Below are 17253 nucleotides of genomic sequence, written 5' to 3'. Positions count from 1 at the left end.
AATAGTATTTTGCTGTATCAAAGTAAGAGGTGAAGGCCCTTTGTCTCTGTAAAATACCTATTACTGAAATAGATTGTTCATGAAAGAAATTAGTTTTTAAAGCCCCTTGAGGTCCTTTAAAAAAAAACACCGTTTTCTCTCCCATAACGAAATGGGACAATGTGGCTTACTTTGCTGGAAAGATATGACTAATAAATATGAAAACAGCAAATAGATGTAATTGTTTGCCAAGGCAAACTAAGTAATGTAAAAGAATGTTAGTCACGCTTTGTATAATCTTTGAAGATCACATTCCTGATTTTCATTTATTAGGGGATAAAGTGCTTTACAAAATGCAGACTCAATTAAAATTTACACAAAATAGCTAACCAGATGTTATTTTAAAATAAGTTATAGTTGTTCTTAAGGCTCATCAAAAATGTCAGAAGGGAGTTTAAAACGTCGGTACCAATGCAGCCCCAAACCGGTGTATCATCCCCAAGAGGCGCATTCCTGGGTTACGGTCCTTCCATATCAAGGCTGCAGGGATCGACTATTCCACCCGGTTAGTTTCGGTCCACAAACCACCCAAACCACATTTTATATGACCGCGTTGCTTCCCTTCCCCGCCCCCCAAAAGGCATTACGGAAGAGTCTACGTGGGTTGGCCGGACAGCGTTCCGTTGCATTTTGCGGAGCGTGGACGGCTCCAAAGATCAGGCTGCTCCCCTTGGCAGCAACAACCTAAGTTGTGCTTACGAAGCAGCGAGCCGGAGTGCATCCTCCGGCCTCCAGGTGGAGCTGCCGCGCGCGTCCCCTTCCGAAACGCAGCCTTTGGAGAAGCCGCTCACAAGGGCTTCGGCCGCAGCGCAACCTTCCGTTCCCCTGTGGGTCTGTCTGCCGAGTCGAGATGTGGGCTGCTAAGTTCGCGAGCGGCCGGCCGCCTCTCCTGTCCTCGGCGCTGCTGCTCTCGAGGGGGGTCCCAGCGTCCTGCTCTCCCTTTCACTCCTCGGCGCAGTGCCGCGGGGCTAAAGTCGCTGTGGTAAGTTCGCCTCGTGTCCGCCAGGCGAACAGCAGCCTCGCGGGTGCCGGAGAAGGAGGAAGCGCAGCCGGGAAGGGTCGTTTCGGGCGCTTTAAGGCGCGGGACTCCACCGCCCCGCGCACACCGCACTCCCTCTGCAGTCGCTTTTCTCAAACTCCATCGAAAGACGCTTCCGTCCGGCGGCAAAAACAGAAATTGCAGCGCTGTATCATTTTTCCCAGACAGGGAAAGTCCATTAACTCTGCTGCAATTGGAGAGTCAGATGTGTGTGTGGGTGTGTGTGTGGGTGTGGGAGGGTGGGTGGGTGGGGGCGGGGTGTTAGGCGCAATGATTGGTGACAAGTGAAGTTCCGCACAGGCGTACTAGGTGACGGCATCTAGCCGACCTGGGCTTGGATAGGCCATTAGGAAATCATAGGAAACGGGGAATCCCAGGACTAGACTAGGAAGCGGCACCATCTCAGAAGGCAATGGCAAACCGCTTTTGTGTTGTTGTAAAAAAAAATAAAAAATTAGTCCCTGTAATCATCAGGAGCTGAGTTGACCCCAGTGGTAACTCTACTAGCTACTTCTGAGTTTGTTGTTTATTCGTTTAGTCGCTTCCGACTCTTCGTGACTTCATGGACCAGCCCACGCCAGAGCTTCCTGTCGGTCGTCAACACCCCCAGCTCCACCAGGGACGAGTCCGTCACCTCTAGGATATCATCCATCCACCTTGCCCTTGGTCGGCCCCTCTTCCTCTTGCCCTCCACTCTCCCTAGCATCAGCATCTTCTCCAGGGTGTCCTGTCTTCTCATTATGTCGCCAAAGTATTTCGGTTTTGCCTTTAATATCATTCCCTCAAGTGAGCAGTCTGGCTTTATTTCCTAGAGGATGGACTGGTTGGATCTTCTTGCAGTCCAAGGCACTCTCAGAATTTTCCTCCAACACCACAGTTCAAAAGCATCTATCTTCCTTCTCTCAGCCTTCCTTATGGTCCAGCTCTCGCAGCCATATGTTACTACGGGGAACACCATTGCTTTAACTATGCGGACCTTTGTTGTCAGTGTGATGTCTCTGCTCTTAACTATTTTATCGAGATTTGTCATTGCTCTTCTTCCAAGGATTAAGCGTCTTCTGATTTCCTGACTGCAGTCAGCATCTGCAGTAATCTTCGCACCTAGAAATACAAAGTCTTTCACTGCTTCTACATATTCTCCCTCTATTTGCCAGTTATCAATCAAGCTGGTTGTCATAATCTTGGTTTTTTTGAGGTTTAGCTGCAAGCCAGCTTTTGCACTTTCTTCTTTCACCTTCATCATAAGGCTCCTCAGTTCCTCTTCGCTTTCAGCCATCAAAGTGGTATCATCTGCATATCTGAGATTGTTAATGTTTCTTCCAGCAATTTTAACTCCAGCCTTGGATTCCTCAAGCCCAGCATGTCGCATGATGTGTTCTGCGTACAAGTTGAATAGGTAGGGTGAGAGTATACAGCCCTGCTGTACTCCTTTCCCAATCTTAAACCAGTCCGTTGTTCCGTGGTCTGTTCTTACTGTTGCTACTTGGTCGTTATACAGATTCTTCAGGAGGCAGACAAGATGACTTGGTATCCCCATACCGCTAAGAACTTGCCACAATTTGTTATGGTCCACACAGTCAAAGGCTTTAGAATAGTCAATAAAACAGAAATACATGTTTTTCTGAAACTCCCTGGCTTTTTCCATTATCCAGTGGATATTGGCAATTTGGTCCCTAGTTCCTCTGCCTTTTCTAAACCCAGCTTGCACATCTGGCAATTCTCGCTCCATGAATTGCTGAAGTCTACCTTGCAAGATCTTGAGCATTACCTTACTGGCATGTGAAATGAGTGCCACTGCTCGATAGCTTGAACATTTTTTAGTGTTCCCCTTTTTTGGTATGGGGATATAAGTTGATTTTTTCCAATCTGATGGCCATTCTTGTGTTTTCCAAATTTGCTGGCATATAGCATGCATTACCTTGACAGCATCATCTTGCAAGATTTTGAACAGTTCAGCTGGGATGTCATCGTCTCCTGCTGCCTTGTTATTAGCAATGCTTCTTAAGGCCCATTCAACCTCACTCTTCAGGATGTCTGGCTCTAGCTCACTGACCACACGGTCAAAGCTATCCCCGATATTGTTATCCTTCCTATACAGGTCTTCTGTATATTCTTGCCATCTTTTCTTGATCTCTTCTTCTTCTGTTAGGTCCTTGCCATCTTTGTTTTTGATCATACCCATTTTTGCCTGGAATTTACCTCTGATGTTTCTAATTTTCTGGAAGAGGTCTCTTGTCCTTCCTATTCCATTGTCTTCTTCCACTTCTGTGCATTGCTTGTTTAAAAATAGTTCCTTATCTCTTCTGGTAACCTCTGGAATTTTGCATCTAATTGGGCATATCTCCCCCTATCACTGTTGCCTTTTGCTTTCCTTCTTTCTTGGGCTACTTCTAGTGTCTCAGCAGACAGCCATTTTGCCTTCTTGGTTTTCTCTTTCTTTGGGATGTATTTTGTTGCCGCCTCCTGAACAATGTTGCGAACTTCTGTCCATAGTTCTTCTGGGACCCTATCTACTAAGTCCAGTCCCTTAAATCTATTCTTCACCTCCACTGCATATTCCTTAGGAATATTATTGAGCTCATATCTAGCTGATCTGTGGGTCTTCCCTAATCTCTTTAGTCTGATCCTAAATTTTGCAAGAAGAAGTTCATGATCAGAACTACAGTCAGCTCCAGGTCTTGTTTTTACCGACTGTATAGATGTCTGCCACCTTTGGCTGCAAAGGATGTAGTCAGTCTGATTTCGGTGATGTCCATCTGGGGAAGTCCATGTATAAAGCCGTCTCTTAGGTTGCTGGAAGAGAGTGTTTGTTATGCACATTGAGTTGTCTTGGCAAAATTCTATCAGCCTATGTCCTGCTTCGTTTTGTTTTCCCAGGCCATGCTTACCTGTAATTCCAGGTGTCATTTGACTGCCCACCGTAGCATTCCAGTCTCCCGTGATGAAAATAACATCTCCTTTAGGCGTGTTGTCCAGTAGGTGCTGCAGATCCTCATAGAACTGCTGTACTTCAGCTTCTGTGGTTGGGGCGTATATTTGGATCACTGTGATGTTAGATGCTTGCCCTGAATTCGAATTGAGATCATTCTATCATTTTTTGGATTGTATCCAAGCACTGCTTTAGCTACTTTACTATTAATTATGAAGGCTACTCCATTTCTTCTGTGGTCCTCTTGTCCACAGTAGTAGATCTGGTGGTCATTTGATGTGAAGTGGCCCATTCCAGTCCAGTTCAGTTCACAGATGCCCAGAATGTCTATATTTAATCTTGACATCTCACCAATAACCACGTCCAATTTGGCCTAGGTCATAGATCTTACATTCCAGGCTCCAATGGTGTGTTGATCCTTAGAACATCGGATTCGCCATTCACCACCAGCACTGTCGGCCGCTAGCCGTCCTTTCGGCTTTGAGCTAGCTGTGTCATCACGTCTGGGGCTAGTTGAAGCATCCTCTGTTCCTCCCCAGTAGCATTTTGACCATCTTCCGACCTGGGGGTCTCATCTTCCGATGGTATACCGACATATCTCTGGTTGTACTGATCCATTTAGTTTTCACGGCAAGAATACTGGGGTGGGTTGCCATTACCTTCCCCAGGGATCGCATTTAGTCTGACCTCTCTGTCATGACCTTCCCGTCTTGGGTGGCCCTACACGGTTTAGCTCATGGCATCATTGAGGTGCTCAAGCTCCAGCACCATGACAAGGTAATGATCCTTTGCTGAAGACTTCTGAGTTTACTTTATGTGTAAGGTTATATTTAAACTCGTTTGTCTTGAAGCACCTGTATGAAGAACTTCACACTGTTCCTGTTTGGTATGTTAGGTTGAAAAATAGTGACTTGCTCATAATTACCTATTGAATTTAATGGCTGAAACCTGGGTCTCTGCAGTTGTAGACCAGCATTCTAGCTACCGAATGCACTTATTTTGTTTCAAATTGAGAATTATCCCTGGACTTTATGTGGCATCTTTGGAAACAGAAAGTAGACAAAAGTGAATGGAAAGCAGGACAAGTATCAGGAAATCCTAGGAGAAAACATCATGCCCTCTGTAAGGAAGCTGAAGCTTGGGCGTCATTGAACCTTCCAACAGGACAATGATCCCAAGCATACCTCAAATTCCACTAAGGCTTGGATGCAGAAGAAGTCCTGGAAGATTCTACAGTGGCCATCACAGTCACCTGACTTGAACCCCATAGAAAATCTCTGGTGGGATTTGAAGAAGGCAGGTGCAATGCACACCCAAGAATATTACTGAACTGGAGGCCATTGCTCATGAGGAATGGGCTAAGTTTCCTCAGGAACGCTGCCAGAAGCTGGTGTCTGGCTATGCATCTCGTTTGCAGCAGGTCATCACGGCAAAAAGGTGCTCTACTAAGTACTGAAGATGTTTGCCATGAAGCGGTTGAATAATTTTGAGACTGGAGAAGTCATGATAAATTTTCAACTGAATTTGGGGACACCACTTGAAGCATTCATTGTGTCACGCTATTTCAATTGCTTTTGTTTGATTTGATCATTGCAAACAGCTGAAAGTCTGTTTTTGACAAACAACCTGCTTTGCAATGGGGGTTGAATAATTTCGATTACATCTGTATTTGTTTCCTAAGTTGGTCCACCACAATTTGTGGTCTTCTAGCTGTGTCATGCTACTTCTATCATCATATCTGCAGTTCAGTAAATTTAGCAGTGTTAGGAGATATCCAGGATAGGCTGCTCTGTCTGATCTTAATCACTTTTTACAGGTTCTTTCTGGTTGTGGTGTTTATGATGGCACGGAAATCCACGAATCCTCTGCGTAAGTGTATTTTTAACAAGTATTTTAACACCTCCATTGATATCAGTAAAGCTGATTGATATAGTCCAGTTATCCAGACAGAATTTCAGCATTAGGTTACTTCTCATTAGAATATTTTCGAATGTCATCCTCCCTCATACTTTCTACAGTATTTCATTTTAAGTTAAACTTGCATTTAATGAGTTATTTATTTAGTCTCATTCTGTCCTTACTATATGTTGATGATGATGATGATGATGATGATGATAATTTATTGAATTTATATGTAGGATATTGGTTCATTTGAGCCGAGGAGGAGCCAATGTTGAGATGTATGCTCCAAATATTTCTCAGATGCATGTTGTTGATCACAGCAAAGGACAACCAGCTGAGGGGGAATCAAGGTAAGAGTTACTAAAAATGTATGATTGATTGATTGATTGATTATATGCCATCAAGTCGTTGTTGACTGTTAGTGACCACATAGATTTTCTCCATGATGATATGTCCGAAACCTAGTCCTTCAGCTCTTCTAATGGTGCCCCCATCACCACTGTAACTGAGTCACCACCTTGCTGCTGGTTGTCCTCTTCTTCTCTTTCCTTCCACCTTTCCCAGCATCAGACCCTTCTCCAGAGAGATGGTCTTCTCATAATGTGTCTGAAGTAGGATAATTTGAACCTGATCATTTGTGCCTTGACTGAGAACCCTGGGTTGATTTGTTCGATGATCCATTTGTTTGTTTTGGCTGTCCATGGTATTCTTAGGAGTCTTTTCCAACAGTAGAGTTCAGAAGCTTAAAAGTTTAAAATATTGTATGAGGTAACTATATACTGGAAGCATTCTCTATTGTGGCAGAGTTTTTTCCCTTATTCTGATCACCGTTCTGGAATCAGATCATTAGAATGTTATTGTAGCTTATGAAATACTTTATAAATAAGTTTGGTGACTTTGCAACTACTAACAGTTGTTTAAGAAGAATGGATTGAGCTTCTTAATGTGGTGATTCTGTTAAAATGCCATTCATTTCCTCCTTCAACATAATTTATGTTTTTCATTACACGGGGGAATTAGACACACTGTTCTTTTTAAAAGTCTATTGATAATAGTGCTCTAAAATTGGGTGCCCACAAAAGCATTTATACTGATATTCTCCTAAGAAATGTCTTAGCAGAATCAGCAAGGATTGCTCGTGGGAAAATTGCTGACTTGGCTAAACTTACTGCAAAGGACCATGATGCAGTCATATTTCCTGGAGGCTTTGGAGCTGCTAAAAATCTGTGAGTGTTGAATTCTGTAAGTTGCAACAATATGCTGCTACTTTGTTGATCAGATGTGAGTAAATGGCATAGCAGGAAGTGTATACTATGACTGCAATCCTGGGTGAAATTAGTAAAACTTCTAAATAGCCCTTCTCAAATCATGAAAAATAGAATTAAAAGTTGCTCTTTTTTATATGCCTTGGTGTTTGCGTGAGAATATACTTGAGTGGTAGTCTGTGTGTGGCATATAAAAAATGGTTTTTAAGACAAAGCTTGGGAAATAATAGTGTAGACTAGGACTGGGCATGTGTTTAAGAGTACTCAGAAGAGGAGTTTGGAGTATGTGGAAGCATAACCACAGCACCTCTTCAGAGGAGCTGTGACTTTTTTTTAGGCTTCTGTGCAAGCCTGAAAAAAGAATAGCCAATGCAATTCATTAAAGCAGCTGTATGACTTTTATTATGCTTGCCTGGAAACACCGCTTCGGAATCATATTTGAAGCACACATAACCCTATAGTGCAGTTCAAGTTAGCTGTAGGGTGGATGAGGCCAGAATAATCCCTTACTGTTGATTTTGCATACCTCCATTCATTCATATCTCCATTTATTTGGTTGCTCTCTCTTTTCTCCCCTCTCTGTGTTTCTCTTCCAACATCCACCTGCCAACATATACATCAATAAGACTTTGACAGTTGTATAATTTCTGATCTGGAGCTTTTCAGGAAAACCCTTCCTTCCTAATCACTTACAAACCCTGTCCCTGGCAGAGCAATTACATAGGGGAAAAAATTTCTGTTGGTTCCTGTGGAAGCTTGTTTAAAGTCTCAGATAGCAGAACCAAGGAAAGAACCTCCAAGTTTCCCTTTGTAAGATAAAAGGAAGGAATACTTAATGCTCCCTTTCCTTAGTTCTTGGAAAGAGGAGGATCCTGGTAACTGTATGATAGAAAGGAGAGCGATAAAATTACCGATAAAACCTTGCCTCCCGGCCCCTATTTCTTTTTGGAAGGAGAAGTGGAAAGACTGACTTTACTACTCCTGACATTTTTGCTGGAAAAAGCATTTCCACATTGAAAGGAACAGGGGCGGGTGAAGAGGATCACTGTCTTTTATTGATCAACTTTTTCTGTTAAAGTATTTGCATTTATGAATGACAAAAAAATCTGGTTATTTCAAGTGTTCATACCCTGCAGGTTACTGAGTGCAGGTGTGTGTATCAGAACTGTAATGCCTTCTGTGGGTTTCTCTTGTTGTGGCAGATCTACCTTTGCTGTGGATGGGAAAGACTGTAAAGTTAATAAAGAAGTTGAGCGTGTGCTGAAAGACTTCTACAAAGCAGGGAAGCCCATTGGGTACGTCAGCTATTTAAATAGTCTTTCCCAAAGAGCCTTCCACGGCCCTTCCTTCAATCAGAGACTTACTTGTGGTGATTCTCCCAGATAAAATGAGCTTACGAGTCTAGAACTGCAAAAACAGATTGGTTAGGCACTTGGTGAGTCACTATAAATAGTGGCTACTGTGAGCTTGGGTGGTCATCTAATTGGGAAGGGCTAGTTTAAGCTATTGATTCAAGTTAATAATTGATTTAACCCCTTATGCTGCCCAGCTCTCAATGACTCTGGGCAGTGCTTTAGATTAGAAGGCCAACAGATATGTCAGAGCCAAAGATATCCAGAAAAAGCACCCATCTATAACTCCTAAAAGTAGCCGTACCTTTTCTGGAATTGCATGGCAGCCCTCTGCAGCACAAATATAATCCTGACTAGACATAATACAGCAAGCCCTTCTATGAAGAATTTATGAGGCTTTCTTTTAGCTGGTGCTGCATTTGTTTTTCTTTTCAAAACTTTCATTTATGATATATAGTACAAAAAGGGGGGGGGGAACAAACTGCAAAGTACCAAACAAAAACAAAGAAAAAAGCAAAATATATATGCAATCTCTCTTTCTTGTTGATTGTCTATTTTTATTTTTAAAAACCACACAAAAAAATTAATAGTTTATATAAATATAAATGAAGTATTTAAATGCCATCTTGAACCAGTAGAACTAATTTTCCTGGAAATAATGTTATGGAACATGGTCAGATAAAATAATAGAATTTATAGTACAGCTGTCTACCCAATGGTTGAGATATTAAAAAATAGTCAAATCAAGAACAGGTCTAATGGATTGTTGGGGGAAAAAAATCTTGGGTTGAATCCAAAAATCACCATGCGTCCACCAAATTTAGTTCCACTAGGTAGGCTTGAAGCACATTCCATTTATATGATCAGTATGTATTTAAAAGACTACTACAGTCAGATAAAGAATTCAAAATTTGATTAAAATCATTAGCCATAATTATAAGATCTATCTTTAAGGTTAATATGAGCAAAGTATCTACTATATATATTTGTGGATAAACCCACCCAGCATAAGCCAATTGTGAAAATTTTAAATGGAATCTATTCTGGAAAACAACTTTTATTGATACAAAATATAAAAACAAATGAAGTCCTTCAGAATATATTGAAAAAAACATATAAAAACATTGAGGGTCGGCTTACCCACAAGTATAGACAGAACTTTAAAAAAAGTATACTGTATGTATTCACGGATAAGTCCATCTGCAGGTAAGCCAAACCCAATTTTTGGGGTGTATTTTGGAAGCTAAAATTCTTGGTTTATCCTCAAGTATATACAGTATATAAAATGCCTGTTGTGTGCTTAATTGGACCATAATAGTAAAAGCTATCTCTAAATGTCTAATCACTAAAATTTAAAAATATTTTATAATATCAGATATTCCTTTTTTCCATGACTATGTTAATCTTGATTGTACATAATCCTTTTTTGCTGAACTCTGTATGTAGATTATGCCTTGGCTTTGTTTTAGGTTGTGCTGCATTTCCCCTGTCTTGGCTGCAAAGGTTCTTCCTGGCACTGAAGTTACCGTAGGACACGAACAAGAACAAGGTGGGAGGTGGCCTTATGCTGGCACTGCTGGGGCCATTAAAGCCATGGGAGGAAAACACTGCATTACAGAAGTAACAATATCCTTTTCATGTTCAGTTCAGCTACCTTGAGGCAGAAGTGAGGAATCCCTTAAGTGTGCCACAATTCCAATCCCACATACATGTTTGGAAGAAGTCAACTATATCAATGGCACTGAAGTATTTCCTAACTGTAATTACAGAAGTGAAGAACTTTTAAGAACCCTTCTGGATTGTCCAACAAATTCCCAATAAGGGTATGAGTTATATTGCTAAAACCCTCCTGGGCTTTCTAAATTTCCAGAACCAGGAAACCATCATCTTCCAGTTTCAGAAACTCTGCCATTATCTGTACTTAACTAGCAACATGGTGGAAGAGAGGGGGGAAAATGTTTGCATTTCTCCTTTCCCTAGTGGCTGCTCTATCTATCTATCTATCTATCTATCTATCTATCTATCTATCTATCTATCTATCTATCTATCTATATCTGTCTATCTATCTATCTATCTATCTATCTATCTATCTATCTATCTATCTATCTATCAATCATATTTTTATCACCGCCCATCTCTCCCCCACAGAACCATGGGAGAAAGCTTAGATCACATCAAAGAGTAGTCTACATTTTCCCCTAGTTCAATAGAACAATGCCTGACTTCAGATTTTTTGCATCCATTTTCTCTCTCTTGCTTAGGCCAGCTATGCTACATTTTTTTTTCTCCTTTTCTGTTCTCCTGATTTGTGAAGTAAGGATTCTGGACATTTTTACATATGTGAAGGAGAGAAGCAATGTTGGATTCTCCCTTTTGAGACTAAAGCTCCCTCTCTAAACTTGAAAGAGCAAATACTATTAATCTTGTGACTCCGCATCCACACTCCCAAGGAGACTAGGCTTGCACCTAAGTTAGTGATGTTGTGTATAATTGAGAAGAACAGTATGGGAAATTATTTAAATTTTCTCAAGGATTAATATTAGGAATGAAGAATTTGTTTTTAAATGGACATATCTTCTATTTATTATCTATTTAAGAGAGATTAAAGCAGATTATAAATTTCCTCTCTTTCTTCCCCACTATGCTCCTGTCACAATGCTATCCTTCTGTAAAGAATACAGATAATATTCTAAATTGGAAAGGCAGAGTATTTAGCCTTATTTGGGCACAATCATTTAGCCCTAATTTTTTGCAGTCTCCCCTCCCTGCTTCTTCAGTATTATTGCCACAAAGAGGAGACTGAAGACTTTTGGTTTCATTCTAGACTAACATCCAATTGTGGTTTTGTTGTATATTCCCCATTTCCCTCTTTTTCTTTAGCCTGGCCACAAGAAGCATGGAAGTAGAAGTGTGCAACTTGAATTTGGCTTCTTTCAGTGAACCATGGTAAAGCTTATCGACAGCTGTCTGAGTTCAGACATGCCATTAACCTAGACTTAGCTGAAAATGAAGTGCAGTTTTCTTTTGATCAGGCATGAACCTCAACCACTCAGTCACTTAATTTTTAAATGTTTTGTTTCTCAGAAATGTATTGGTTTTGGAAATGTTCTCTATTTTGGGGGAGTTGATCTTTTCCCCTTGGTTATTTTGAAAGTGTGGCAAAATAAACTTCCAAATAATAATATAGTCTGCTTAGCCCAAGTTATGCCCTGAATTCTGGTGGGAAAATGCTGTTAGATATGCTTCAATATTTTGAAAAGTTGCATTTAACATAGTTAGATTTCAGTCAACACATCCTCCTTAGTTGAATCTCATTTCAGATGTAAATGATAAGAACGTGATAAGGAAATTTCACCTGGTGATTACTGTTCTTGCAAAATTTGATGGCATTAATTTAACCCTAGAGAATGTCAGATGTTATGCTGGAACCCATCTCTAATTTGTGGGCTAGCTGTCAGGCTCTTGAGTGGATACTGGAGTGTTAGAAGGTTGAGAGCTTATTCTGCTTTAAGTAGTTCTGAAATGCATGGCTGGTTTCCTAATAAATGTTTAAAACATAGATGTTTAGCTGTGATTACATGGAGCTAAACAAATCTACCTCTCCAATAGGGGTACTATATATAGGCTGCAGAAATCCATACTACTAGACAGTAGCAACTTTGCTGCTGTCTACTAATTGTCCAGGTTTTTGCAACCCAAATGAGGAAAACCTGTTCCTGAGTTGAGCTTGATATTTGGTGACCACATGCAGTTCTCTTGGAGGCACTGTAGGAATGGTTTGCCTCTACTGTCTTTCAGAATATTTTTCATCTTCCCAGTCTAGCCTACAGCTCTGGTATTCCTTGGCGGTTTCCCATTCAAGTTTCTAGTTTCTGAACCAAGGTAAGTTTGGCCAAATGTCATCATCCATAGGAAGATATTTTTGTGTGTAGAAGGAAGTATACTATTGCTGATTTACAATGTTATTTAATCTTGTTACTTTCCTTAACTGCCCTTCACGAAGCGCATGTGGACACTACCAACAAGATAGTTACTACACCAGCATTTATGTGTGAAACTGAATTGCATCACATTTTTGATGGTATTGGAGCCATGGTAAAAAATGTGTTAAAGCTAACAGGCAAATGAAGTGGATGGCTGAATAACAGCAGCAGTAGCTTTTAGGAATATTGCAGCTTTGATGACAAAGTTGGCACAGAATGTATTTTTAGAGGTATTTTAGAGGATTGACTTAAATTTCTGAACTGGAGCATCCTAGTCCTATTGAATCAGGATCCTTTTCATGTCAGTCTCTTCTCCATATAGTGCATTGTCACTGACAATTGTTTTATGTTCTGAATGTGGCCATTGTTAAACAAATTGTACTTAATATCTCCTTAAGTATTTAAAGTATTACAAGCTTTAAGAATATTTGCAATGATTTACCATGATTTTGCAAAGCATGTTATGTGGCCCATCAGTTCCAATATTATATTACTGTAGAAATTGTGATACAGCATGTTAAAATTGTGCAAATTGGATTTGAATCACCAGTATGATATGATCTCTAAAGAACAGGATCTAGGAATCAAGAACAGCAGAATAAAATTCCACTCATTTTGTAATGTATTTTGGAGTAGGCACTAGAATATTTGGGGCTAGTTTCCTGCCAAGATAATTAGAAGGATTCTAATTATTAGTACTGTGAAAACCTGGTTGTTTATCATATCATAAGCACTGGCGTATTACAAATTCCTGAAGAATTAAGACACCATATATCATCTGTAGTCACTTGAAGAAATGAGGCTTTAGCTCAAATGACAGTTCTAATTATAGGGAATGTTTTACAAATAAATTGTGTTCCTCCAGTGGAATCCATGTGAATGTTATTAAGCATTCTGATTTACCAAGGGAATTGAGGAAGCAAACTACTGTGCAACAGTTCAGACCAATTAAGAGAACGTAACTTTTCTCAATTAGATATAACTCAAATTAAATAAAATGGATGAAGTTAAGATAAATTGTTTCCATTTTTATTAATATGCAGAATATATTTCTTTGGTCTATTTTTGTGTGCCTAATTCAAGAGAATTCATGTGATACTTTTAGATGAACACATTTGTGTGTGTGTGCTTTCAAGTCAGTCTTGACTTCTGGTGACTGCCTGAATAAGTCCATGCAGGTTTTTTGGCAACATTTTCAGAAGTGGTTTGCCATTGCTTCTTCCTAGGGCTGAGAGGGAGGATGACTGGCCCAAAGTCACCTAGCTGGCTTTGTGGCTAAGGCAGACTAGAACTCACAGCACCTATACCAAACTGGCTGTAGCAAGCACAGGTGTGGAACCTATGGCATTCCAGAGCTTCTATAGTCCCTCAGTCTCATCAGGTGGTGACAGATGCTGAGATGATTGTAGTAGCATCTAGAAAGCCACAGATTTTCCGCCTCTTGCCTAGAGTATCACAGGACCTCTTTTCTTCCTCTAAAAATACTCACTTCTACAAGGCTGTGAAATCAAAACTGTAATGCAGCAATGGCAAAACCAACAGTATGGATCCATAATAGAAGTCTCAATTTAAGCAGGGAATGGCTCCTTTATAAACTACACATCATACAGCAAAGCAAACTTAGATATTTGGAATGTGGTTTCTAGGAAAAGAGTTATGAGACCAATTAAGAAGCAACTTCAACAGATATTAGTAATGATTTATTTATTTATTATTCACATTTCTATCACCGCCCATCTCCCCCTAAAAGGGGGACTCTGGGCGTTTACAATAAAATTCACCTTAAAAACTGACATCATAAAATCACCAATATTAAAATAATAAAAATATAAATATAAAATCCAAGTGGGAGATTTCCATTCCGTCGGGAGAACTCTACATCACCAGCCACCCCCAGGAAGAGCTATTGCCCTTCCCATCCCAGGCAAGGCGGCAAAACCAGGTCTTCAAGCCCCTCTGGAAGGTCGGGAGTGAAGGGGCCTGCCTCACCTCAGGGAGTAGAATGTTCCACAGGGCAGGCGCCACTGCAGAGAAGGCCCACCTCCTGGACCCCGCCAGATGAAATTCTCTTACAGACGGGGTCCGCAACATGCCCTCTCTGCATGATCGGGTGGGACGGGTTGATGTTATAGGGATGAGATGGTCCCTCAGGTAGCCTGGCCCCATGCCATGTAGGGCTTTAAAGGTGATAACCAACACCTTGAATTGGACCTGGAAGCAAACTGGACCCCAATGCAGTTCATGCAGTAGAGGTGTTACATGTGCTGATCTTGGAGCACTCAGCACTGTTTGCGCAGCCGCATTTTGGACCAACTGAAGCTTCTGGATACTCTTCAAGGGTAGCCCCATGTAAAGCGCATTGCAGTAGTCTATATGGGAGATGACCAGGGCATGAGTGACTGTCCGGAGGGCATCTCCATCCAGGAAAGGGTGTAACTGGCACAACCTGAAGTTGTGCAAAGGCCCTCCTAGCCACGACTGCCACCTGCTCTTTGAGCAGGAGTCGTGAGTCCAGGAGGATCCCCAAGTTACGCACAGGTTCTGAATAGGACAGTGCAACCCCATCCAGAACTAAAGATGACAACTTCCCGGATACCGAGGAGCCATCAATCCACAGCCACTCCGTCTTACCAGGGTTCAGCTGAAGCCTGTTGCTCCTCATCCAGGCCCCCACAGCCCCCAGGCATTGATCGCATCACTTACTTCACCCGGGATGGAGATATATATCTGAGTATCATCAGCATACTGATGGTACCTCGTCCCGTGGTGACGGATGACCTCACCCAGCAGTTTCATGTAGATGTTAAATCGGAGAGGGGAGAGAACCGAACCCTGCGGCACCCCGCAAAGCAGGGGTCGAGGGTCGGATCTCTCATCTCCTATCACCACCGACTGGGACTGGCCCTGGAGGAAGGAGGTGAACCAGCGCAGAACCACGCCGCCCACCCCCAACTCCCTGAGTCACCCCAGAATACCATGGTCGATGGTATCGAAAGCCGCTGAGAGATCAAGGAGAGCGAGGATGGATGCACACCTCCATCCCGCTCCCACCAGAGATCATCCATAAGCGCAACCAATGCAGTCTCTGTCCCATATCCCAGCCTGAAACCTGACTGAAAGGGGTCTAGATAATCCGTTTCATCCAGAATCCTCTGAAGTTGTAACGCCACCACTTTCTCAACCATCTTCCCCAAAAAGGGGAGGTGGGAGACTGGACGAAAGTTGTCCAGGACAGTAGGGTCCAGCGATGGCTTTTTGAGGAGGGGGTGTACCAGTGCCTCCTTAAAGGCAACCGGAACCACTCCCTCCCTCAAAGATGCATTAACCATCGCCTGGACCCAACCACATGTCACCTCCCGGGCTGCTTTCACAAGCCAGAAAGCACATGGGTCTAGATGACACGTGGTGGCATTTACAATCCGGAAGATCCTGTCCACTTCCTCAGGCCCAACAGGATCAAACTGTTCCCAGATAATCCTCAATGTTCAATATAAAGAACAAATATTTAGTTCAGCAGTTGGGGAACAAATGGAAGAATGCATCACTAAAAATTGTTCTATCATGTTTTTACTCTATAGCTATTTTTTTCTTACCTTGTGCTTTGTATTTTTAACTTTCTAAAAATCTATTAAAAGCTTAAATAAAAAATAAGTTCCTATTTTAATGTTTCAGTCAAGCAGATGAAGCTGGTGTACATATCGCTATATTACATATAGTTACATGTTACTATGTTACATATACAAGAGATGTACACAAAAACAAGAACTTGCTAAGTTAGCTGTATACCAACAAAACAAAACTCAAAATAGCTTGGGTGTTCTATTGGAACAAAATTTGGAACATACTGAATGTTTTTGCTAGGAAGCAATGGGAACTTGACATGAGTCCCTGGATACTTCATTTTTTATCCCAGAATCACAAGATAGATGGGTGACATATCTGTGTCAACTATTACTGGCTAGCTTTCATAGAAACTCTAGATTAGCCTCACAAGTGTCTCTATCCAATGTGAGCATTATTGGTTGCTGCTCATAGGTGTAGAATCACGTGAGCACACAGAGTATACTCCATCTTGTGGGCAGGCTTATTACTAAATCAAGTCTCCTCTGCAACAGTCACTCCATCTCCTTTTAACCAGCAAACCTTGATCTGGCTCTCCTCCTAACTTCCCTTCTGCATCTTCCAGTCTTAGCTTGTTGAGTTTAAATGGGGTTGCCTCTGTCTGGGCTGTCCAGTGGACATGTCATGCCAAGTGGCAACAGCCCGGGCTCTGCTTCCAGTGTGGGCTTCTCCTTTATAGGCCCAAACATGTCAACCTCATCTTGGGAGCAACATGCTTGGCACATTGACGTGTATCTGTTGGCTTGGCCAATAGTGATTATATGTAACTTGGCATTATTCACAGGCAGAGAATACGCTTATATGGTATACTGTCATGTTCATCGTTTCAATGTTAAGCGTACATCGTAACGTTTCACATGTCATTTTGCTGATGCGTGTTTCAGTTGGGAGGGGAGGAGGAATCGGTCTCCTGGGATGTTATCTGTATTCAGCTGGATTGGAATGTGTTTGGGTTATTTCGTGTGTTCAAGGTTTTCTTCCCAGGACATGAGCAGAAATTGTTACCAGCACCTGAGGTGGGGAATTTGAAACGGTTTGGGCGAGGGGAGGGATTACGTTCGCACCGAGGGTTTTTAGTTTGTGTTTGGTGCGCTTTTGCTCATTCTCAGCTTTCTCTGTATTT

The 17253-nt window shown here is 41.6% G+C and overlaps 1 protein-coding gene across 1 annotated transcript; it reads left to right on the top strand.

Moving 5' to 3' along the window:
• Positions 1–787: 787 nt before the first annotated feature.
• GATD3 (glutamine amidotransferase class 1 domain containing 3) lies at positions 788–16160 on the top strand. Its single transcript, XM_063305273.1, has 7 exons — positions 788–1021; positions 5824–5876; positions 6146–6259; positions 7016–7135; positions 8377–8469; positions 9996–10152; positions 12526–16160. Exons 1-7 carry the CDS (start codon positions 890–892, stop codon positions 12652–12654), a joined length of 798 nt encoding a protein of 265 aa, XP_063161343.1. The 5' UTR covers positions 788–889; the 3' UTR covers positions 12655–16160.
• The last annotated feature ends 1093 nt before the right edge of the window (positions 16161–17253 follow it).

Source organism: Candoia aspera, chromosome 5 (genome assembly GCF_035149785.1).
Source record: "Candoia aspera isolate rCanAsp1 chromosome 5, rCanAsp1.hap2, whole genome shotgun sequence".
Classification (NCBI taxonomy): Eukaryota; Metazoa; Chordata; class Lepidosauria; order Squamata; family Boidae; genus Candoia; species Candoia aspera.
Note: the sequence above shows the minus strand (reverse complement) of the source record. Positions and strands in the feature narration are given on the sequence as shown.